The following is a 26646-nucleotide window of genomic DNA, read 5'->3' on the forward strand; positions in this document are numbered from 1 at the left end:
GAGTTGGAAGACCGAGAGGATGCGAGATGAGATCCGGAATGGGATCCAGAATCCATGGTGGATTCACTAGGTGAGACCATAGATAGGGGAACCACGTCTGACGAGGCCAGAATGGGGCAATGAGGATCATTCTGCTCCCCAGCTGCCTGGCTTTCTGTAGTAATTTCAACATCAGGGGTAGAGGAGGGTAAGCATAAAGCAGACCGGAGGCCAAGCCTGAAGTAGAGAGTCTCGGGACTTCCCGGAGGGGGATCAGAGCCAGTAATCGCCGATTTTGTGTTTGAAGGAGAGGCAAAAAGATCGCAACAAGGTCGCCCCAACGGGCAAATACTTGCTCTGCCACTCGGTGGTTGAGAGACCACTCGTGGAGTCAGGATAGTACGACTGAGCCTGTCCGCTAAAAGGTTGGACTTTCCCGGAATGTGCGTTGCTATGAGAAAGCGGTTGGTGGAAATCGCCCATTCCCACACTCTCATGGCCTCGCGGCAAAGGGGATAAGACCTGGTTCCTCCTTGTTTGTTGATGTACCAGACTACCGACATATTGTCTGTCTGTATCGCAATTGTCCCTACAGGAAGAGAGTTGTGTAGTGCTTGCAACATCAAAAGCACTGCTCTCATCTCTAGGACGTTGATATGCAAAGAGGTCTCTCACGCCGCTCCAAGTGCCTTGGACTGTTCTGCCTGAAAAATGCCCCCCCCACCCCAGGCGAGATGCGTCCGTGGTCACTGTGTCGACTGGTGGAGGTAATGAGAAGGGGCGGCCCATGTGGAGGTTGGGAGACTGGAGCCACCACAGGAGCGATTTTCTGCAGACCTTGCTTAAGGAAACGGGGTGAGACAGCGGGTTGCGAGAAAGGGACCATTGTACCTGGAGGGTCCACTGTAGAATCCTCATATTCAGCCGGGCCAATGGTAGCAGAGGGATTGCAGCCGCCATCGATCCTAGGGCCCTCAGAATCAATTCCGCCGAAGGAGTTTGCAGATGAAGAATGGCCTGCACGTGTAACACCAGGTTCCGAAGTCGGTCCGGGGTTAGGAACGCAAGCATCTGTCTGGAATCCAGTCTTGCCCCTATAAAATCTAGTATCTGTGTAGGGGTGAGAGAGGATTTGGTCATGTTGAGGGTTAATCCTAATAGAGGAGCCAGACCAAGAAAATAGTCCCTGCCTGAGCAAAGTAGATGCCTTGTTGGGGCTGTGAGGAGCCAGTCGTCCAGGTATGGAAAGACCTGAATTCCCTGGAGTCTCAGGTGAGCCGCTACTACCGCTAGAACCTTGGTGAACACCCTGGGGGCTGAGGTGAGACCGAAGGGGAGGACTCTGAATTGAAATGGCTGGCTCCCAGCCGAAGCGGAGGAACCTCCTGGAGCCTGTCCACTAGAACGTGATAGTACGCATCCTTGAGGTCTATAGAGCACATCCAGTCGCCTCTCGCAATAAGGGGAGGACGGATTGCAACGTGACCATTCGAACTTTTGTTTGGGTACCGCCAGGTTTAGGAAAGAGAGGTCAAGGATGGACCTCAAGTCCCCCGTCTTTTTTGGCACCAGAAAGAACCTGGAGTAAAACCCTGTTCCGAGTTGCTCTGTGGGGTCGGGCTGGATGGCTCTTTTGTAGAAGCTGCTGGATTTCTGCAGCGCCTTCTTTTGACTGGGTGGGACGTCGGGAAGGCTTCTGATTCTGGGATTGGCTATGAAGGGAATTAGGTAACCTCTGGATATGATGCGAAGCACCCAGCGATCTGTTGTTATGGACTCCCATTCTGCCAGGTGCTTCGAAAAACGCCCCCCGACTGCCTCCAGAGTGGAGCAGTCGGGGAACCCCTCAGGGGTTCTGCGTGGGCCTCTCAGAGAAAGGTTCTCTGGACCCAAAATTCCTCGGACCCCCTCTGCCTCTGGGGCGGCGTCCTCCCTGTCCTCCTCTGCCACGAGAGGACTGGTTTTCCTGAGCAGACTGAGAATGATGCGATTTTCGGAACCACATCTTCTTCTGACCCTTTTGGTTCTTGGAAAAGGACCTCTGGGGCGCAGAGAAGCGGACTCCGACGGCAGACAAGGTCTTCCCGTCTTTCTCGCTCTGGACAAGAGTATCGCGAACGGTTTTGCCGAACAGTGCAGAACCATCGAAGGGGGCATTCGAAGGGCGCTTAAAAGGCTCCGAGAAGTCACAATGACGGAGCCAGGCCTGTCTCCTCATGACAAGCCCTACTCCGCCTGCTCTAGCGGCTCCCTCTGTAGCATGAGACAGCAGCCGCATAGAGGTATTAGAGACAGAGCGGCGGGTGGCCATTCGGGAAGAGTACAAATCCTTGTCTTCCTCCGACATGGACCCGGGAAGCAGCGTATTCTTAATTAGGTCCCGCTGCATCCTAATAACGTGTGCCATATAGTTCAAGGCCCTCATAGAAGGTCGCTGAACTGAAGGCCCGCTTCCCAAGACGGTCCATCGCGCGAGACTCCTTGCTCGGAGGATGAACCGTGGGGCTCTCCTGAGCCAACTCTTTCTAGTGGCAGCAGCCACCAACATGGCATCCACGGGGACCTCTGCTACAATGTAATCTCTCTGCAGGGGCTCAAAATTTTGTCTGGGCGCTTGGGATCGGCTCTACGGTGTCCGGTTCCTTCCAAGCCCTAGAGGATATAAGATCCACTAGGGGGTCGGGCGGAGGGGACACCCAAGAGGTAGATGGTCCTGCCTCAAACGCCTCAAGGAATACGGACTCGTCAGAGGAAGCCTTGGGGGCAGACCACCCACCTCTGATCTTGAGCATTTCCATGATGTCTCCAAAGGAGACATCCTCAGGGGGTGATCTCGGGGAGCCTTCCCCTTCATCCAGGTCCGTATCTTCTGTGAGACTCTCAGAGGAGTCTATGTGCCTCCTTTTGCACTTTGCCTTATGAGGGATCTCCTCGGGGGGGCTGTCCGAGGAGTCCTCACGGGCCGTGATCTGTTCCACTGGAACACCTAAAGGCGCTGAGGCAGGCTGCCCGGAGGTCCGGATGAGGGGAGCCAGGATCAGCTGAGAAGGAGTGCAGGGGGGAGCCGAAGCCAGGACCGGAGGCCTGGAAGCACTCGACAGTGCCCTCTCCACCGCAGCAAAGGCCGAGGGGGAGCCGCACTCAGAAGGATCCGAGATCCGACTCCCACTCGGATCCGAAGGGTGGATCGGACCCGGTGCCGAGAACGTCGGATCCAAAGGACCAGTGTGCTCCGACCAGGCCGGAGCTGACAGCACACCGAATCCCTCGGATCCAAAGCTCGGCCCACGGCTCCGAGAGGTCGGATCCGACAAACTCGAGGGAATAGTCGGAGCCGATGTGCCCAACACGGTCGGCTCCGACCTACCCCCGGATCCAACGTGGCTCGGTTCCGAGCGCTCCGAGCCCGAAATGCGGGTCGGAGAAGGAGCTATAGGAGCGAAAAAAGGGGTCAAGCTCCCCCCCAGAGAGGGGGGAGGCAAGAGCACTCCCATCTGCATCTGGGCCTGGATGAACCTCCTCATCATCCGGTCCATATCCGCATCAGACATGCTGAAAGTAGACCTCGACAAGGCCACCGAGGCAGACCTGGAGTGTCGCCTCGATGACCTCGACGGGAATCGGATCGCCTCCTCCTCGGGACCCGGGGAAAAGCAAGGGGATCGGGTCCGAGGAGGAGAAGAACGAGAAGACTTGGACGGGGAAGCCCTCTTGGCGGGCGGGGCCGAAGAAGAGTCTTCGGCCCGCCGCTTAAGGTGCTTCTCCCGCCGCTTCTCTCTCCTGGCCTCCCTATCCTCCGTAGCCGAAGTGGGAGGTTGAGTCCCGGTCGGAGGAAGGGAGGCAGGGGTGGCCGCTACTGGGGTAGCGGCACCGAAAGACCGGAGGCCGAAGCAGAGTCTGGGGTAGAAGACCGGCCAGAACTAGCTTCGACCTTCGATCCTTGAGTGCCCTGGGGTTGAACGCAGCGCAAATCACGCAACCAGAAGAGAGGTGTTCAACCCCAAGGCACCTAACGCACCGAGTGTGGCCATCAGCCGGTGAAAGCTTGTGACCACACTCGGTGCATTTCGAAAAAATTGCTTTAGGGGCCTCCGACATAATAAAATAAGCACACTCACTAGGCCCCTAATCCAGTCACACACACACGCTACGACCAGAGGGGGAGGGAGAATTATATTAACAAAAAACTAAAGATAGAAGTAGGGGTAAACTTATCGCACACACACCAGTCACTCAAGAAGAAATATAAAAAACTTTTTCTCACAAACGCCAAGAGCTCGACACCTAGCTGTTGCTTCGAAGAGCGGCAAACTAGATCTGAGGTCAGTTAGGGCAGGCAGGGGATTATGGGTAGGGGGAGGAGCTAGGAGCTCGGATCTATGCTATGTTAGAAGTTGCCGGCTCGGATCCGAGATCGGATCTGTATCCCACAGGTTGCTGACAAATGAAGTTCCTACTTCAGATCATTTGTTAACCTGGAAAGTCTGACTTGGAACAAAAGCCAAATTTTAGCAAAGGCCCAGGGAGAAATACTGCAGACATATGTCTTTGTAACATGGGAGGACACCAGAGCAAACCCACACACAAGCACAGGGAGGACATGCAGACTCCACTCAGAAGGCACCCCAGCCAAGAATCAAACCAGAGAACCTCTAGCTGTGAGGCAACAATGCTACCACTGAACCATCAACTATCTAAGGAATATGAATTACAAATTCAGAAACCACAGATTTTATGATGAACAGAACAAAATATGACGCAAAAATCTGCAAAAGTTTCACAGATGGTGGTGGGTAGGGAATTCAGGCTCTTGTTACCTGAACCCAGGATACAGGTTTCAAGCCTGAGGTATTCTCTAACTACCACCAGCAAGTATCCTGAGTTCTCTCTATAGCTACCAGTATAAATCAACTGGGGCATTACACACACACACAGGTGACCATTACACTGCTAAATCTCAGAGCATTAAAAATGTGATCCTTAATAAGAGTCAGAAATAGAAGCACTTTCTTATTTTTCACAATAAATGCTCTTTTTATATTAGACCCTACATAGTATATGACTGGGAATCTCTGTATAGGCTTATTTTATTTATTTAATAATGTATGCCCTCATAACCAGGTCTGACTTCTGGAGGAAATCATAAAATCCGTCAGGATTTGAGCCAGAAATCATACTGCTGTGCCTAAATCATAGCAAATGAGTGGTATAGAGACCATCAATCGATAACAGCTGTTTGAACAACTGTGGCTGTATACTTCAGAAGTTTTAATGCAACCAAATATATGAATAAATATAACTGCTTCACAGGAATGTACATTCTCAGCTTACTGCTGTCACAATACAGTGTGTACCCATTGTGACCCCCTCACTCACCTTGAACATCTTAACTCAAGAGTCAAGCAGGCAAGCAAAAAGTTAAAAATAACTTGGGACAATAGGCCAAAATCAGGGACAGATACTGCTTTAAATACTTAAAAAGTTGTCAAAATAATAGGTTTGGCATTAGCATGCTTTTTCTGAAAGCAACACTGAGACTCTAGACTTTGTCAGTAACTGCAGTCCTTGCTAATTTGCCTGGGAAACACAAACGTTACAAAGCCAGGTACAAAGCATGAGACAAAACCAGACACATTCTGTGAAATAAGGGATGCGCGCACACACACACACACACACACACGTGACCAAAACTAATTAAGGTGCTTGTGTGACTGTTACCTTATACCACAAAGATTTGACTTTGATTAAATGAATAAATAAATAAATACATAATTAACTGCCACACTGGACTGTATGTTATCAACTCACTGTTGTCATAATACAATGTACAGTCTATAGCAATCCAGCTCTGTCTCCATATGTCTATCAACTTCTTAGCATAAAAATGAAGTAATATAAAGAATATCAAAATCAAGGACATACATTACCCTATAATACACTTATAAAGGTACTATATTAACAAGGCTTTACACATTAGCATATTTTTCCTAAAGGCTATTACATCTGAAACAAAAATTGATGTTACTAGTTAGTGACAGCAATGTCACACATTTGCCAGAAAAAAGACAAACTTCACAAGGAACAGACAAAAATATCAATCAAAATGGGATGCATTCTGTGAAAATTGGGACAGTTCAGAAAATCTTTGCCCTCCCATGCATGCATCCTTCTGTACACACACTACCTGCAATGATAGTAACATCCACCACTTCATCTGCTGTGCAAAATAAAGTCCAAACGGCAGCGATAATAACATCCAAAATTGCTGGCTCTGCAAAATAAAATCCAAACAACTTTGTCCGCGCGTGCCGGAATACACACTTCTGGTTTCCATTCCTGTTCCAGGACTGCTGACCTTGCAGTCCGATCCCCTTCCAGTCTATGCGGTTAGCACCGCATAGACGTCTGGGGCATCGGCAGTCTGCTGCCTTCTTCCTGAATACGGACTGGTAAGACTGCAGTCCAGATTCACTTTCTATGTGAAGTTAGTGGATTGTTTGGATTGCACCATTGTGGTACACACAGCTGGGGGGGGGCTACAGTCCGATATCACAAGCCCCCACTGATAGATTAATTACCACCTGTAAAATGATCTATTTACAACACATGCATGCTAATATATGGCTTCAAGTCCCAACCTTTCCAGTTCTGACCATAAATTATCCAATATAACCTTCCCCATTATTTTTCCACAATATGAGAGTAAACTGATAGGCCTGTATGACTCTGGGTTTGTCCTACTCCCCTTTCCCTTAAAGACAGGTTTAACAGGTGCATGTCTCCAATCATGTGGAATATCTCCATATTTAATACAACCTAGTAAATAAAATATATAATGGTACTGTAAAAGTTCATGCCAAAGTGTTCAGTCATTACTACTAATCCCATCTCCTCTCTGTGCTTTGCTTGTATCCAGTTTACGTAATTCTTTTTCAATATAATCTAATTTGATTTCAGTATCTAAAGTTACCTGGATATCACTAGGACAATTTATTACCCCTTTGTACAGCCGAACTGCTCTGCAGAAGATTTTGTAAATATATCTATAATCTTTGTCTGAGAATAAATTTTAGACTCTACATACAGTTTATCAATGTGTTTGTCTTTACTCCTACCACATCTTATGGGTCTATAAAATAGTTTTCTATTCTGCTCAATATCTTTCTATAAATATTCTTCAATTTTTTTCTGGATTGTGTCTCACACTAATGTTTGTCTGTTTCAACATTTGTCAAGAAAAACTGCAATACACTCATCTGAGGTATCCTTTATGCAGTCTGCATGGGTTTTCTTAGAGGTCTACGGCTTTTTCCTACATCCCAAAGTTAAGCCAAATGGTGAACTGCTGACCCCTTAAATTGCCTCTGTGTATGCATCCTGTAACAGGCAGGTCATCTATCTGGACTTCTTTTTGCCTTACACCTGCTGATTATCTGGATAGGTTCAGGCCCCACCCCAGTCGCCTTGAACAGAGTAAAGGAGGTACTAGAAAATGAATGAATGAAAAAGCAATATGATGAGCAAGCCACTTTGACAGGGTTCCTCTGGCCATAAGCAGACATTGTTTACCTGGTATGAATAAAAGTCTCCATCAGTTTTGTGATATTTCTGGGTCTTTCCACATAATTTCTGTGTAGTTTAAGCACAAATAAAATTAATATAACCATCTTTTTTTTCTCACTGTCTTGTCTTGAAAGAAAAGTGTCAACTGAAATAACCAGTATGTTCTTGTCATACCAGTTAATCTGTGTTGGGATCCTCCTCATTGGGTCTACAACTGCGAAGAACACCAGACAATATAAAATCCCTATTGCAGGGAGAAGCCTAAGAGACAGACAAACAAAAGCTAATAAGGAAAAGTCCTGGATTAATGAAGCACACAGAGGCTTGATTCGTATAATCACTGTCCAAGCAATAAATGCTTGGTGAAGGTGTGAAACAATGACCAAGTGCTCATGGTATAAATGTCAGCAATGAGCACCTTTTTAAACCAAACTCTGGAAGGATCCACACACCTAAGTAGACTGACAAAAGCTCTTTCCAATGGTAATTTATCACCTGATGCAAAAGGTAACAGCTGATAAACCCATGGCAAATGACAGCACCTTTCTCCTAAAGTAGAAAACAACTGTTCTGTTTTCCAAAACTCATGTATTCACTCCCAGATCATCAGTTGACATTGCACAGTCAGACTGTGAAGGGCCTTCTTCCTCCAGGTTCTGTCCCCAAAATGACAGCAGGGAGCTTAATGGACTGGGTCAGCTATAATTCTGACATCACTTTTTAGAACAAACTGTGGGTTAATGCCCTAGGGATACTCCATTCTTGTCAAAGACCAGGTATCATTCCCTACAGATGAGGTCCTGAAGCTCTGAGATCCAGGAAACAGAACTGATAACTACCAAGAACAGTATCTCCCAGCTAACAAAATTCAAAGCCACTGAAAAGTACAGTTTTGTACCTACCATAAATGTAGATGTTCGAGTGCTAATACAGCTGCAGTCATAACAGATGGGTTCTCCTGCCATCAGGCGGGTCCCTCCGTCGGCCGAATTCCAAAGTCTAGGTCCGGCGTCGGTTGTCGTCGCTTCTTCCCTGACGTCAGTGCGACAGGGGTATAAAAGAACCAGCCGACGCCATTTTCCTCAGTTTTTCTTGCCCCAGATGTCAGGTGCCCCCAGAAGGAAGGCAATACATAAATTTGTGTAATAAAGCAATGCCATATAATCAAAATACAATAGTTGCAAGCAAATACACCATAAATGAATACCCCAATCAGGTTGTATGAGGAGGTGTTAGCCAAAAGGCCTGTCCCAAGAGGGGAAGGAGGGAGGGAAACCTGGACTGCAGCTGTATTAGCACTCGAACATCTACATTTATGGTGGGTACAAAACTGTACTATGTTCATCATGCATACAGCTGCAGTCATAACAGATGGGTAGAATCCCAAAGCTAAGAAAGGGGTGGTAGGCACTAGGTGGAACTAGGAGGAGCCAGGATGCCCTGCAAGACTGCAGTGGCAAAGCCTGCTCTAGTTTTGGAGTATAATGGTAGGTGGTAGTGCTTGGAGAAGGTATGCACAGAACTCCAAGTGGCTGCTTCCAAAATATCTTTGGTAGGAACTCCTCTGAGGAAAGCTGCAGAGGTAGCTGTGGCCCTTGTGGAGTGAGATCTGATGCCTGCAGGTACAGTTTTACCATGAAAAGAGTAACAAAAGCGTATGCAGTGGGCTATCCATTTTGAAATTGTCCGTTTGGAAATTGGCTTCCCTTGAGCTCCTATAGCATAGGACACAAAGAGCTGTTCTGATTTTCTGAAAGGCTTTGTTCTGTCCAAATAATAACAGCTGTCTGTGGATGTCCAAGGAATGTAGTAGTCTCTCCCCTTTGTTTTGAGGATTAGGGTAAAAGGTAGGTAAGTGTATAGCCTGATTCAAAGCTACCCTGGATACCACCTTTGGCATAAAGGATGGGTTGGTTCGTAAGGATACTCTGTCCTGATGGAAGATGATAAAAGGCTGCACAGCCATGAGGGCTTGTAGTTCCGATACCCTATGAGCTGAGGTGATAGCCAGAAGGAAAGCTGTTTTCCAGGACAAATATTGCAAATCTGTTGAGGCAGCTGGCTCAAAAGGAGGCAAGGTCAGCTTTTCTAGAATGAAATTGAGGTCCCAAGCAGGTATTGGTTGTTTCCTTGGGGGTTTTATATTCTTAGCCCCTCTGAGGAACTGTCTTAAGAGGGGGTGAGAGAATAAAGGTGGATCAGTGTTGTATTCTGCAGAAATGGCTGAGGCATGGATTTTGATGGAGGAGAATGAAAGTCCACTGCATAGCAGCTCAGCTAGATACTGTAATATTTGAGGTAAATTCAGTTTTCCAGGATTCTGGCCCTTATTCTCATTCCAGGCACAAAACAGTTTCCATTTTGCGGAGTAAGCTTTTCTAGTAGACGGCCTTCTGGCCTCCAAAATGACATCCTGCACCTCCTTGGAGAGTAGTGTCTGTTGTGATGTTAAGGAATCTTCCATGCGGCCAGATTGAGTGTTTTCAGCTGACTGTGAAGAGTTTTGAAGCTGTGCTGAGTCAGAAGAAGAGGCATTAGAGGTAGGGTCCATGGAGGGGACAGGCTCCTCAGGAGTGGGTACCAGTGCTGTCTTGGCCAGTCTGGAGCAATGAGAATCATCTTTGGTCTGTCTGCTCTGGTTTTTAATAGAACTTTGGGCAGCAGAGGAAGAGGTGGAAAGGCATAAACTGTCATTGTTGTCCAACTGAAAGAGAGAGCGTCCACTCTCCAGGCCTTTGGATGAAAAGTCCTTGAGCAGAATTTTGTCAATTGGTGATTTTTGTGGGAGGCAAAGAGATCTATGTCTGGCCTTCCCCATGCTTGAATTATCTCTGTAAAAACTTGAGGATGCAACTTCCATTCGTGTGGATCTGTCATATTTCTGCTTAGGTTGTCTGCCAGTGTGTTTTCCTTGCCTGGCAAGTACTGTGCTTGAAGTTAGATTTGTAATTCCAGAGCCATGTTCCAAAGTAACATGGCCAGCCTGCATACGGGGTATGAATGGGTTCCTCCCTGTTTGTTTATGTACCACATTACAGTGGTGTTGTCTGTCCTTATCAATAGTTGACCTGGATGCAGAAGGTCTTTGAAAGCTATAATAGCATTTATTACTGCTAGCATTTCCTTTTGATTGATGTGAAGGTGCTTTTCTTTTTGGGACCATTTGCCCTGAATGTACCGATCTGTCATGTGCGCCCCCCAGGGGTAGTCCGAGGCGTCTGTTGTGATGACTTGATTTGCTTGAGGCTTGCAGAATGGGAGACCTGTGTTTGTTTGGCATGCTTGAGCCCACCACAGAAATTCCTTTTGAAGACATGGAATTAGTGGTATTATTGTTTCCAAACTGTGGCTATGTTGGGACCATAGGTTTTTCAGGTACCATTGAAGTTTCCTCATATGCAGCTTTGCACATGGGATTAGTAGAATGCAAGATGCCATGAATCCCAGAGCCTGCAGGATTTTCCTTGCAGTCAGCCTGGTGAAATTTGCTAGTGTTCTGAAGTATTGAGTTAGTTGCCCTGCTTCTCTGGCGTGAGGTAGGCCATCTGGGTGTTTGTGTCCAAGTTGGCACCCAGGAAAATTATTTTCTGAGAGGGTATTAGCCTTGATTTCTTTTTGTTGACTGTGTATTCCCAGAGAATTCAACAACATTATTACAAAAGCCAGATGTTTCAGAAGTATGTGCTTGCTGTCCGCTTGGATCAGGCAGTCGTCCAAATATGGGTATATTTGTATCCCTTGAAGTCTGCAGTAGGCAATTACTGATGCCAGGCATTTCGTGAATACTCTGGGCAGTAGATAAGCCAAAGGGCAATGCAGAGAATTGATAATGGGTTGAACCTGCAAGAAATCTGAGGTATCTTCTGCAATTTTGTCTGATTGGGACATGCAGGTATGCCTCCTTGAGGTCCAATGTTACCAGCCAAGACTCCTTGCCCAGCATGGGAAGAAGCTGCTGTAATGTGAGCATCCTGAATTTTGGTACGAGTAAAAATGTGTTTAGGATGGATAGGTCCAAAATAGGTCTCCAATCTTTTCCCTTCCTTGGTACCAGGAATAGTCTGGAATAAAACCTTGACCTTGTTCGTGAGTAGGTACCTCTTGAATAGCTTTCATGTCCATGAGATCTGAAATTTGTCTTTGTGCCTCTGCCCTTTGATAGTGTGGCAGGTTTGGCATGCCTCTCATTTTTGGAAGGGTGTGAAAATGGAATCTGTAGCCTCTGTTTATAATGTCCAGGATCCATTTGTCTTTTGTGACAATATGCCAATTTTTTGAAAATAGTGCCAGTTTTCTGCCTAAGGGTGCTGCCATTTGAGCCTTGCTTGGCATGCAAAGGGGACAGTCATTGGGCTTGCTTTCTGAATGGCTGCGAACTATCCTCACCACCTCTTTGGGTAGGAGCTTGCCATTGTCTGCCTCTAAACGATCCTTGAGATTGCCCTCTGCCCCTCGGGCGCCTGTATCTACCTCTTTGGGGTCTGTCCGTGGCTGGAAAGGACCAATTTTTGGAAGGCCAATTTCTACTGAAACGTGGAGGTTGTACCTGTAGAAAATCTTTCACTGTTTGCACTGATTTAGCCTTTTCCTCCATTTTCTTTAATACCTCCTCAGCTTTAACACCAAATAATACATCCTTTTGTAGAGGGGCATCTAGTAATTTAACATTGACATGATCTGGTAAGGTTTGCTCCTTGAGCCAGGCATGTCTACGTATGACTGATCCTGTAACAGCAGCTCTACATGAGGCCTCTAGAGCATCAAAACCACATTGCAAGGTATGTTTACCCACTTGTTCTGCACTATGCATCAAATCCTGCAACTCCTTCAAGTCTGGTTGTTCAGGTTGTGACATTTTACTTCTCAACTATGATAACAGAAACTATTGGTACTTTAGCATATGGAACTGGCAGTTTAATGCCCTCATGGTTAAGGTGGCCGAGGTGTATACCTTTTTTCCCCACCTTTCTAAGGATCTGGAATCTCTCTCGGAAGGTAATGGATTTTTAACAGTGGAGGCCTTAATTCCCTTGGGGCCCTGTGAGATAGTTTCTGGGTCAGCTGCATGGCTTTTGTATAAAAATTGGTGTGAGCCAGGAACCCGGTAGTACCTGTCGGGCTTGACTGGGGCTGGAGGTAAGGAATCTGGGTTAAGGCAGGCCTCCGAGTACACATCATCTAGTATGTCTAAGACAGGAGGTATAGCCAGAGGCCTGTGCTGAGGTAGCAAGAGAAAATCCCTAAGCCTTTTCTTGGAATCTGAGTACTCTTGGCCTTCCCAGTGGAAGTGTTCCCTTAAGGTATGCAAGGTTTCCCCAAATGAGTAATCCTCTGGGGGGGAGACAGAGGGAATGGACTCCTCTGCATCAGAATCTTCAAAAGGGGAGTAAGAATGTTCCTGTTCATCAGAGTGCTCTGAAATAATGGAGGCCTGGTCAGAGGAGGGGAATTCTTCCTCCACTCTGGGCCTTTTGTCCGGGGATGAGAACCCTGATAAGAGTAATTTAATCCTCAGCCATTTTAAGCATCTCTTTCTAGGCATGGGGCCTGGAGAAGGGCCCTGTGTAGCTTGTGTCTTAGAAGGCAGGGCGGCGTTAGACTGAGTGGAAGCCGTGATGGAAAAGAAGAGGAAGGTCTGAAGACACCTTGAGAGGAGGCAGACCTGTCTACATTTTGAAATTCACCACCAGGAGTGGCTTCGGTATCTGTAGTCGGGTGTGGGCCGAGGAGCCTGCGACTGGCACAGAAGACACCACCAATGAAGTGTCGCCGGTAGGGGCTGCGTAGGCGCCTCGCTGAGAACCAGACCACCTGTAGTCGGCTTTGGCGTGGTGTTGGTAGAGGCTGCGGACCTCGTGTGTCGGTCCTTATCTTTGTGTTTAGACAAAACTGGAGTCGGAGTATCCGACGACATAATATAGTTAAATTTTTTGCCAAAATAGTGCTGGGCGAACTCCGCCCGACGCTTAATGGTGCGTTTGTTGAATGTAGCACAAAAACGACAGACCGAGGCGTCGTTCTCTGGGCCTAAGCAAGGAATGCAGAGGGAATGAAAATCCTTATGCGGTATTTGCTTCCCACATGAAATACAATTATTAACTTTGTCTGACATTGGTCTGAGGCAAGAAAAGTTTCCCCAACGGGGTACTTAACTTTCAAGAAGACTTTGGTTGCAAAATTTTCGTAATTTCAGGAGCTGGCCGACCGGCACTTGCGAACTGCTTCTGCTTCGGGCACCACGCGGCAAGAAAGCCTGGGGAAAATGGCATCGGCTGGTTCTTTTATACCCCTGTTGCACTGACGTCAGGGAAGAAGCGACGACAACCGACGCCGGACCTAGACTTTGGAATTCGGCCGACCGAGGACCCGCCTGACGGCAGGAGAACCCATCTGTTATGACTGCAGCTGTATGCACGATGAACATCCACACACTTTAACAGTAGACAGGCAAGCCTGTCAGTTATGACAATCCATTCTCAAGACGATAAGGGTTTCTTCAAGAAGGGCATTAGGGCAAAATCCTGTTAGGGAACGGTTTGATCAGTTAGTGATGGGCTACTGCCCTACCCCCCGCACATCACCACGATGGGTAGAACTGACTGACAGATGTGCACTTTCCATGGAACAGATGAGGCTTGAATCATACAGGTGCCAGAGGTGAGACAGAAGCACTTGCATGCTGTCTAAATGGGACAGTACAAGACAGTTCTCCACCCATAAGAACAACCTCTTCTACTTGGCAGAGTATACTTGCAGATGGAAGGCTTCACAGTGGTCTTCACCACTTTCAGCACTCCAGCTATTTAGTCTTGCAGGATTCAAAGGATGAAGCCAGATGTCACCCCAGGCACAGAGAACGTCCCTTGGCTTAAATCAGAAGGATTTCCTATACTGTAAGCGACCTGAAACTATACCCTACTGACTAACAAAGGGAAACAGATGAGCTTTGGTCTATCCCCTCTGAATTTTTCTTTTTATACTGTCATGTTTATTTTCTTCCAGATGATTGATCACTGTACATAACAGTGAAATCCGGAAATAAAATCCAGTTATCTTTAACAAGAGTTTTATCACTGGATATAATACCTACGAGAATTCCCTGAAGTCTGACGTGTGTGTGTGTGTGTATATATTATATATATAAAACACGCACACAATTATATAGATATACATATATTTTTATATTTTATATATATATGGTTTCACTTCAGTATCTTCAAATACTGAAACACCGAAACTGTAATGGCCGAAACCAAAACGCCAATGTTTCAGTATTCCAAAATACTGAAGTGCCACATAACATAACAAAAAAGAAAACACTATCCCCCTACTTAAATATACCAACTCCGAGATTGCGCTACAGTGGAGGAAAGGGAAATCTCCTGTTCCATACCATATGCGGAAGCGCAGAACAGGAGATTTGCCATGTCCCCACTAATGTGCAATCATGGGGACGGTATATTTTAGTGAGGGGGGTGCAGGGGGCTTGTCCCCCTGCAGAAACAGTACTTTTCTTAATTTTAAGTGTGTTCTTAGCACCGCTTCAGTATTTCGAAATACTGAAATATCGGCGTTCTGATGTCGGCCATTAGAGCTTCAGTGTTTCAGTATTTCGAGATACTGAAGTAAAACTTATATATATATATATATATATATATATATATATATACACACACACACACACACACACATATCGATACTGCGCTAGCACATTGCATCAATCAAGATTCACATACATTACTATTAAACTTAAAATCTACATTCTTTCTTTGGCCCTTACTGTTATACAATAGACATGTAAATACAATGGTTAACCAATAAATTCAAGAAAGAGCACTTGAGAAGGAGCAAAACAACACCGGACAAGGATCACAACACTTTATTCAAAAACATCAGTGCTTTAACAGAATCACTGGGTTTTCGTCTACCAAATAAGACTTCATCAGATGCAAAACCTAAACTGAAATGAAATACTTAAATACAGGAAATCACATACCAACCACCAATGACACTAAAATTCTAGTTAATCAGTTGTAAAATTATCCACTTCACAATTCATGCAAATAAATAAACATCATTAACTATGTTGAACCAAAAGAAGTAAATGATAAACTAGGTTACTAATAAATATATAATCTTTTATATTCAAATATACAAAAATAAAAAACTGTATTCATTAAAATGCACAAGCTCATTCTTAAAGAGTTCTATCCCTATCTATTGTCAAGGCCACATATTGCATGTACATTGGAAGGTGAAAAAAACAAAAATGAATCCACCAAGATGTGGTAAAATGTATGTGAAAATGTTATAAAATATAAAAAATAAAAAAATTCATTACCAAAACGTCTATAAATACATAAAATATTATGAACTATAAAATGTGAAATATAAAATATAAATTGTATGGACAATATAAAATGACCATTTGTAAAAAAAACATTTATGAAAACAATGTGAAAAGGAACATTTGCAATACCAGTATAAAGCAAACCAAAGATCATAATTTAGCGGCTCAAAACTGGAGCTAGGGAGACATGTTCGTTAAGCCCAGGGAATTTGTTGGCTTCTAAAATAATCTGCCAGTAAACTTCCCTATGCTAAATTTTTGTCTCCCAAGGCCCCTATCTGACATCCACCGGTACAAAAAATAGAAACCTAGCTGTATCACAAAAACTAGTGTATGTTTATACAATGCATTTTTTTCACTTTTGGTCTTAACTTCATAATAGTGTTCATATATTCTCAATTTCATAATAGTGTTCATATGTTCTCTTCCTAAATCTATGTTCAGTCTTACCAATATAAAATGCATTGCATGCCTCACACTGGGCTATATAAACCACCCCTAACTTATTACAATTTGTGTAGGTCTTTCCTGCTATATACTTATTCCTACCTCTAATATACATCCCCTCACTGTCAGTAATGTAGGGACACTGAGAACATGCTCCACATTTAAAGGTACCAACCCTTTTGTTCTTGTATTTGTTTGTATGGTCATTATTGTGATCCAATAAATCCTTTATACTTAGCCCTTTCTTAAATATGCACTTAAGGGGCTTGCAAAAATATTGTCCACATTGAATAGACTGGCAAATTGTTCCCATTCCTTTTCAATAATACTTTTGCTCACATTAGCATCACCATTATAGTTGGTCACAAACGCTCCTTTAAAATCATCCTCATTCTCAGGCGAGTCCATCCTCTCATTTCTAGGCGTTAAAGTATCAGCATCATTCCCTAAAAGAGGTATAAATTTATCCTTCGTCCCATCTAAAACTTCTTGCCTTACTTCCTTAATCAGCTTTATGGGATAATCCCTCTCCTTAAACATACCTTTCAATAATTTGCATTCACTGTAAAAATCCAACTCATTAGAAGTCATCCTACTCCCCCTGTCCCAACAAGTACTCTGTGGTAGGGTATCTTGCTGCTCCAATGCCCGAAGTCCCAGTGTAGTGGACTATGTCAACTGCAAGCCAGAGGTCATGTATAAAAGTGGCATTCCAGTGCCAAAGGTGCCAACTGTGAACCTGCTGAGGTGAGTGCCCTCTCCATATCCTGGAAGGCAGGCCAGCCAGAAGAGGGATGGGAGCCTGGAACTGAGAAAGACAACTTCGTAACAGAGGTAACACCCTGCTCCGACAAGCTTGCCTCCAGGGAAAAAGCTGCGAGAGGATGGTGCCGTAGAAAAAATTGGTGCCGTACTAGGGGTCACAGTGCCTACAGATCAGTCATGGTCTCGAGGGTGGGCCAGCTCCGATTGAACTGTGGACCACAGTGTAGGCTCCAGAACCATGGTAACATCCACCAGTGGAACCAAAAAACCTGGCACCAGGACAGGCATCGCCATCGCAGGCTCCAAAACCTGTGGGGAGGTTGAAGGAGGAATACATTTTGGAGTCTGTGGAGAAAAGTCCTTCACTCCAGGTGGGAGGGAGGTTTTAGATGGATTTGGGATGCCTCTGGCCACAAGGAGCTGATCCACAAGTCTCACTACGTCGAGCTCCGAAAGGCTCCTGCTGGAATGGGTTGACATTCCCGATGGAGATTCAGGCCGATCAAGGAATGGACTTAGCTGGTGGTCAACTGATGGAGAATATCTGGTCCTGGCCAGTGTCTCGACCTTCGGCACCATGGTCAAAAGACTGGAAGGTTATGATTGGGGGGGGTTGACCAGTTTTAATGGAGAGACTATTTTTGGTGCCGAGAGGGTCTGTGATACCATGGAAGGAGTTGGTACTGTGGGAGAAGTAGTCATTGTTGGTTCCATGGTCTAGGACAACACCGTGGATGGAGTTTTAGACTCCGGTGCTGACACAGGTGTTGGTTAGTTTTGCAATTTTTGGTTCTGTATGAATTTTGGGCCTTAGTGGTTTTCGAATCCTGAGGATGAGGAGATGATGGCACTGACTGGCTCCTCTTCTTCGACTCTTTTTTTAGGAGGGGTTGAGCCCTCCACCTCAGATAAAGCCTCTGAGAAAGGGGTTTTAAGAAACCCTTCAGCATTAGTTTACTCATACGCTTGGCTAAGGTGTGGGCACCAAAGCCCTTACAGAGCTTGCAGGGGGGTTGAACTTTTAAGTGTGGTACCCCCCAGGCAACAGACACAGGAGAGATGGCCGTCAGAGTTTGACATCTTCCTGCCACATTTATCACATTGTTTGAAACCAGTAGTGCCCCTTTTGTCTGCCATTATACTAATATCCAGACAACAGCAATGAAAAAAAAACAGCAATTCAACAGTAACAAAGATATACTGTCACGATAGGCCACATACACATGCACAAAGAAAGGAATGTTTTTTTTTATTACCAACAATGGTAAAGGAGAGAAATACCCAAAAGGGTAATGGAAAGGAGAAGAAAAATACCAATGATGTTTTATATATATATATATATATATATATATAAAATATATATAAATTACCAAAACTAAGGGAAGGGCCTGTACCAATGATGGTACTAAGAAATAACAGTAAAGGTCACTATTTAGTGAAAAAATGAAACACAGCTTGAGAGCTGGTCTGACATGTCTTGAAACTCTACGTGGCAAACGAGATCTGAGGAGAGGGTCACTATGGGTAATCTTAGCTCGAGAGTTTTTGGCTGGCGCGGAATTGTTATATCGGCAGAGTAATTTCCGAGGATGGAACAGAGACCCATCTGCCATGAATGAATGAAGATTAATAACATCAGATCATACATTATGTATTTGCCAGAACATTAGATTAAGCTGGCATCTGTCCAGACACTGGAACTGATGGACTGGTCACTGAAGCTGCATTATCATCATGCCAACAACAAAACTCTAGCTAGCGGGAGCTCCTCCCCTTTCCCAGAAAGCAGTACTCCCAGCTGATTCCCAGACCAAGTGAAACATGCTATCCTAGTAAGCATTATAGGTATAATGAAGGAAGATATCCCCGAGAATACAGATAATTTAGTAACCAAGAAATTAAGTTCTCTGGTGCTCCTTCTAGGCTCCTCCAAATAGGGCAATTTAGAGGAGATTCTGTGGGTGGTTCTAGTTATCTGGACAGATGCCAGTGAAACGTAATCCTCTGATAAGCACACAACTTACGTACTTAAGCTGACCCTGAAACTGAAGGACAGAATCTTCAGTGGAAGTGCTAGACTGGAGCACATGCCCCCTCTGTGCAACTGTGTGCCCTAGTATGTACCCCAGTCCCTTGAGGAGTAAAAAAGGTCAGTTTTTTTTTTACGTACTCCACAAGTCAAGCTAAAGCCAATCACAATACCACATTGCTTTATCCACTTACAGATTAAGAACTTTCATTTCATACAATCTCAGGAGAAAAGATTCTCATCTGCACTAAGAAATGCAGCTCACATTTCAATCCCTGTCAAACAAAGAATCACACAGTGAGTGTAAAATTCTGGATTCAAGTATTTTCAATCATAAAATGTAGACAACACTCTGATGAAATAAACATTCCCCCCAACATAAATGTACTGTCCTGTATGTATGTGCGGATCACAATCATCAAACCATATGTTGAATAGGGTACAGTTTAGCAATAATCCAAAGCTGGGTGTTGGTAATGTTGTATTTACCCATGGTTGGCATGGCTTGATCACAGCTGCAAATAAAGTCAGCCACGGGTAAATCCACCATTACCACACCCACTGATGGACAATTGCTATTAAACAATGACATTATTTAAGAAGAAAAGTTTAAACCTTTTGTAAATAATGTCATTGCAGAAAAAAACATTAATATTCTTCTGCAGCTTCTCCTCTGCAGGGGACTTCGAAGGCATTTTACTGTGCATGCATAGAGCAAGCAAGTGCTAATGTTTGTACAGTATGTTAGGCAGAATGCAGATTCTACTATATTTTTTATTTGAGATTCAAGAGTGTAGTGTGCACAAGTCTTACTGTTTACGCAAGTATACCTGAACACTCCTGACATTTTTTTTACTTTTCTATTTAATATTTTGTGTAATGGTTTCTTTTGAGGAGGGTGGAAATTTGTTTTCTACCTGTCCAGGTACCTTATTTTCTCTCCTGTGTCGAATAGAAAATTTAGCTGCTGCTGGTTAGACTTTTGTTAATAATGCTGATTTTACAACAGGCATGTTTTAGAATATTAATGAGATTTAAGTGTATAATCTGTTTTACTGATGTCATATTTGCTCATGCTCACTCCTCCCCAACCAACCAGATAATAGTCCTATCCTTTTTTGCAGGGAGCTTTCAGACTACCAATTTATATGCATACTGCCTTTAAGGTTATACCAACTCAAAAAATAAGGGAAGTACATTTACTACCTTTCCTCTGAGTAAGTGCATCCTCAAGAACAGCATATATAAAATGTGAGTGAGGCCAAGGCCTACCCCCACCTACAAAAATTACCTCAACATTCATATTTGTATAGTGCAGTGCAATGGTCTAATAGATAGTACCACGACTGTATACAATACACCTCTGGTCAGTAAATCAAAGCAGACCCACCGAATGCTTACATACAAGTCAATGCAAAAATAAAGGCATAACCAATTATACCAAATCATGATAGCTCCAGAATTATAGTATGGATGAAACATATCCAAGGATATCTGAATGCCTTTGAAAGGAAGAACTTAGAGGCCAATGAGAGCTACAGTTCAGAATAGGTTAGATTCATGCTTTATTTCATATCACACTTCTATCCTCAATGGTAGACCCAAACTGTTGTTAATACATAAAGTAAATAATCAGCCTGAAATCAAGCAAAGTGAGACCTCACCTAGTCAGATTTTGATCACACTGAACAACACAGTAGTCCAGTATCTCAAAACATCAAAACTTGTGTAAATACTTGAGTCACTCACAAGAATTTTATTAAGGACCATTCGGTTAACAGAATTTGAACAGTCTTAACATTGGGAGAAAGAAGGCTCATTTGACATTTAACACCATTTTATTCTGAACCATAGAAATATTTCCCTCTAGAGATTAACAGTAGAGTGCTTTTGCAATCTGTACTGTGAATCATTCTGCAGTACTTACCTGAGAAATTTGCTACATGAGTACATTCATCCATTACTCCTTTCATAAACAGTAGAGCTTCCCTCTGAAGACTGGTTCTGCGTTTCTCTGTTTTCTTTTTTTGTTCATCTTCTGTACACGGATGCGCATTATTATTTACATCTGTTACAGTTTCATTACGGAAACTGACTTTTGAGGGTCCTTGAAACAAAAGCCCTTCTGCAGAGGCACTTATGGTAGCAGGTCTGGCAGTACTGAAGGGAGAAACAGTTTTTGTTGGTATATGCTTGTTAGCACTGGGAAAGTGCAGCATGTTAGTAGCAAGATCCAGATGCTGCAAACTGTCCAAGCTGAAAGGAGCATTCTTAAAAAAATCTTGGCCCATTTTAAAAGAATCATTCTGCATGTCAAAAGAAAAATAAAAACAATTAGCAAGATGACTGCAGTAAGCTAACAAGTTTTATTACTCTATATAGCTAACAGAGTTACGAGTACCTACAGTAACGGTGTCAAAAATGCATTTTCTTTGGTTGACTGCACTACAAAACCTTAGGCTGTCTTAACTGGTAACATACTCGTACAATAATGGACTCAGAACAAAAATGATCACTCACCATAGATGTATGTATGTGTGTGTGTGTGTGTTACCTTTAATAGTGAACAGATCCTTCAAATGAGTCCTGAACATAAAATTAATTTGAATGAAATTCAACATAATTAATCAACACATTCTCTAGAATCCCCTTACATACAAAGGCAAACAAGAAATACTGTGTATTATCTATGTTTTTACTGTAAATGTTCACAATATTGTACTTCAAAGTCCTTTCCTCTACCTTCATTGCTCATTTTATTACATACATCTCTCTTCAGTGCTTAAGAATAGTCTGTGTTAATCCAGTGAAGAGTGACAGTAGTGCATGTGAGCAGACTAATGTACACTAACTCATCAACATAAAGAAAAGCTATGAAGTATGCAAGTTAAAACTCAGCATATCAAAAGGTCTTTGAGGGAACTCTCTGCATATAGGGAATGATCAGGATTTCCACCTCCAAGGCCTTTCTCTTGGCATAAAATTCTTGGATCTTCTAGCTCCTTCACTGGGGTGCATACATCTCCTGTTGCTACATGCTAGGATTACAATGGCAGAAAAATACTTTCAGCCCAATGCTCCACAGTTCAAATACCATGAAAATGAACAAATAGACCTGGAAAGATAACAAAAAATGTTAACTTTGCAAAGCCTACTGCAATATCCAACCACCAGGTAGGCAGACTGTACAAAGAGAGAAGATATAATCATTATTCACTAAGATGTTACATCCAACTACAACGAAACCTGTGCAGTAAAGTATTGGCTAAGTTCCCAAGCACTACCTAAATTTTCAGGAGGAGGCAGAAGTAAGAATGGCCGTAAAAGTAAGCGCTTAGAGAGACAAGTTCTGGAATAATGAGACGCTAGAGGACGTCTCACTCCTGGAATTGTGTCTTACCAAGTGCACCTGGCTCAATTGTTTGAAAGAAAGACATTATAGAAATGAGCACTGGAAGTAAATACACGTGATGAAGTGTCATTTTAGCAGAACTGTCAATGGTGTGTGGTTCACTAAGAAAAAATGCCGCAGAAATTAATTCATTAGGGCTTTTTTTCTTAAGCTATGTGTAGGCCCTTTTTACTTTGAAGTAAATGAGTTCAACATGTGGTTCACATTGCTGAACGTTTCTATGATTCACAGGTAAAACCTGAGTTGACTGTGCAAAGGAAAAATATAAAGAACTGTCCCCTAACCAGGACTGACCTCGTCCCTCAGAAAGGGAGCAGGGGAAGTAGATAGGCTGGTTTATGAAGAGACATACCCTCTCAACCTCTTGGCACAAGAAATCTTGACAAAGCTTAAAATAATGGGAGAGGTGGGGAAAATAAAGGCCCCAAAATAGGGAAAATTTTTAAATATTGCTCTTATAAACTTGCTAGAATAACAGGATTTGAGTTATGCATTTTCCAAGTCTGAAACTCAAAATATGTCATTATTTGGTGATCTCAATGTGATTTGCCATAAAACCTCAAATTGTATGAGGAACAGACCAAATATACACAGCAAAAATCTGGACAGTTGAATTGGTATAAGAGATACAGCTCACTTCAAGGAAGAAAATGAAAGTTACGTACTTGCCATAATGCTCGAGCCATGTCATCTTTTTACATCCATCTCAACAAATGGGCATATCTGATACAAACGGATTACAGTTTGGCACCTAAACAAGACTTCTTTAGCTCCAAGGATTAGGCTCCCTCCTTTCTCATAATGCACCACCACTTTACCAGCCCTTAGATTAAGTTTGCCCTATCAGCAACACATCACTAATAAACAAGGGACACCCTTACAAGACAGGTACACACCAGTATAAAGCTGAGAATAAGTCAAGGCTCTGGTTAAAATCAGTGCAGCCCAACGGGAGCCATGGAAAGGTGACAATATGGTAGGGGAGGATGGTAGGGGTGGATGGAAGAAGACAACATGGATTTAGCATTATGGTAAGTAGAGAATTTCATATCCAATGACTTTTCTATCTACCTCAACAAATGGGTCACAGTTCTCAGCTACATAAACCCTGGGAAGCAGTATGAAGTATCTTCCGAGAATGGTGGAACCAAAGGCAGCCCATGATCTAGATTAGAGAACAAGTTTATAATGAGAAATGAAGTCATCAACAGGCTATGTTGCAGATGCACAAATATCAATGTGGACACTGCTAAAGAAATCCATAGATGTTGCCACCTCTCTTGGTGGAGTGAGCCTTCAGTTTGAAGGTCAAAGACAAACCTCTGGACATACAAACAAATGCTAAGCATTCAGAGAGACACCTGGACAAGGTAACTTTAGAAACTCCACAGCCCAACTGCAGTTTGTAAAAGGAGACAAAAAGCTGGTCAGCTCTCTGAAAGTCTTCCATCTAATGTAAATAAAAACATAACTAAAGGTGAACATCCAAATAAGGCAATTGGCATTCATCTCTTAGAATAACCAAGGCAAATGACAAGTGTATGGTCTGGTTTGAGGTAGTCATTCACACCAACTCGGGAAGAAAATCTGAATTAGTTCTGGGAGACGCCCTGTCCTTGTGATCAGATATGGAGGCTTGCACAACAACACTTGCAATTCAGAAATTCTCCTGGTTGATGACATGACCACTAAGAAAAGCATCTTCCAAGAAACAAAAATTTAAGTCAGAGGTATTAACAGATCAGAATGGTGGAAGTGTAAGGTCGTGTAGCAATATAGTAATGTCCAAAGGAGATACTGGGTCCCTCACAGGTGGATGTAACAAAAAGTCCCTCTCAAGAAGGCTTTAGATAATCTAATAGAGTCAGTAAGAGTTTGATTTTCATATGATCATAGGAGATTACTAGGATATCGACCTGGATGTCATTTTAAGCCTATCCAATTCATCACAATGTAATAGCATACAAATGCTAGTCAATAGTTAAGATTGCATTTAGTGATGACTCCACATGTCCAGGAGGGTTGTGGGCTCTATCCCTGGTAAGAATTTATGGTGCCCCATCCATTCATCCAGGTTCCTCTTGAACAGTGTCATGGCGGTGCTCTGTTTCACATGAATTGGTAGCCTGTTCCAAAGATGCGGCAGTTGCTGGGAGACCAATCTGCCCCTCCAGCACAAGTCACAGGCCATATTTAGGTCCCTGGAATGGGTAGCGCTAGTCCTGTTTGATTTAAGGATATGCAGCAAGTTCATTAGGTTTGGGTCTTGGACTGCTCTGTAGGCCAAGCATAAGTCTCCTCTAAGACGTCTAGACCTAATGGAGTATAGTGACAGGGACTATAGTCTGTCTGTGTAAGGCAAATGCTGGAGCCCCTTGATCTTCTTTGTTAGAAACCTCTGAGGTGTTTCTAATTGCTGAAAGTGCTTAGTATTGTACATGCCAAATGGGGTATTATACTCAATTATGGGCTGGATAAGTGCCAAGTATAGGGGGGTTATAACTTCTTTTCTTTTGCTCTCGAGGTGATGCCTTTACTAATCAAGTGTGCTACAGAAAGCTTTTCTTACTACAACAGACACATAGTGGTCAAAGTTAAGGTTACAGTCAACTTGTGATCCCAGGTCCCTTACCACTTCATGGGTACTTAGGGTATTGTTGATTTGATAGTGTGAGGGAACACTGTTTGTGCCGAAGGGAATGATGATGCATTTCTTTGCATTCAGTTTGAGACCATGACTAATACACCAGTTGCTGATCTGCGTGAGACCCTTCTGGAGTACACCGATATCATTTGGGGATTCAATGATTGCACCTAGTTTGCAATCATCTGCAAACTTGGTCAGCCACAACCCCTTAGTTTTGACCTGAACTTCTGAGAAGTATATACTAAAGTGCAGGGGGGGCCCAGCACTGACCCCTGTGGCACCCCACTGGTAACAGATCTGCTGGTTGATGTGGAGTCACCCACTTTAATAGCATGTATCCGGTTTGTGATCCAGTTGGCAACCCATTTTACAATGAAGGGGTTTACCTTCAGTTTGCTAAGCCTGAATATGGGATTGTGTCGAAAGCCTTTGCCAGGCCGAGGTATGCTGTGTGCACAGATTTGCCCTCAATGGCCTTGGTCACATTTTAAAAGAAATCCGCCAGATTTAACAGGCAGGATCTGCCCTTCATGAAGCCAAATTGGGTAGGATCCAGGGTTTGGAGGTCACCTATGTCTTTATTTATGAGGCCCATAACGATACGTTCCATGGCCTTACAGATGAGGCTGGTCAGGCTTATGGGTCTGTAACTCCCTGGGTCTGTTGCTAGGCCACCTCTGCGGAGGGGAATAATGGTTGCTGTTCTCCATTCCACTGGAACAAAGCCTGTGGTTCGGCTATGACTGAAAAAGGTACTTAGTGGTGATGCTTTTTCATGTTTTAGTCTGTTTAGAAGACAGCCTGGGATGTCATCCGGTCCTACACAGGCTGTATTTTTTTGCCTTGGACAAGGCTTTGAGGACCTGCTCTTCAGATATGTAGGATGAGGAGGTTGGGGGAAGGTTTGTTGTAAGTTACGAGGGGATAAGGGAGTGAAATTTTCACCAAACCTATCAGTTAGCAGGTTTGCTATCTCTGTGGGGTCACAGTGTGTGTGATATCGTTGACCACTAGTTCTGCACATGCTTGGGTCCTACCCTTTAAGTTACACATACATAGCAGTAAAAGGCCCTATGGTTATCCTTGGCTGTACTTGCTAAGTTTCTCTCATAGGAGCCCTTGGAGGATTTGACAAGTTGTCTTATTTGCCTGTTGAGGCTGAGGAGGGTTCTTTTCCATTGCTGGGGCCTTCCCTTCGTTTTCTTAGACAGCAAACTTTTGAATTTATTGTAAAGTTTGTTGATGCTGGAGGCCTTCCCTTCATTTTCTTGGACAGCAAACCTTTGCATTTATTGTAAAGTTTGTTGCTACTGGATGTCCACCATGGCAGCTTGTTTTTACTTGGGGCTCTGGCTTTGATTCTTCCTGGTACTGACAAGTTTATACACTCATGCAAGTGATTGTACAGAGCTTTAGTGTAAGCTTCAGTGTATTTACCACTTCCAACTTGGGGT

The 26646-nt window shown here is 43.8% G+C and overlaps 1 protein-coding gene across 1 annotated transcript in view; it reads right to left on the minus strand.

The window, feature by feature from the left end:
- Positions 1-26646, minus strand: part of ABHD18 (abhydrolase domain containing 18) — a gene marked incomplete in the record, with an annotated part of 695491 nt that overhangs the window by 39057 nt on the left and 629788 nt on the right. The window contains 1 exon segment of the mRNA XM_044061749.1: positions 21061-21439. Coding sequence (XP_043917684.1) covers positions 21061-21439 — 379 coding nt within the window.

The sequence above is a fragment of the Protopterus annectens genome, chromosome 2.part0 (assembly GCF_019279795.1).
Source record: "Protopterus annectens isolate FY-2018-M chromosome 2.part0, PAN1.0, whole genome shotgun sequence".
NCBI lineage: Eukaryota > Metazoa > Chordata > Ceratodontiformes > Protopteridae > Protopterus > Protopterus annectens.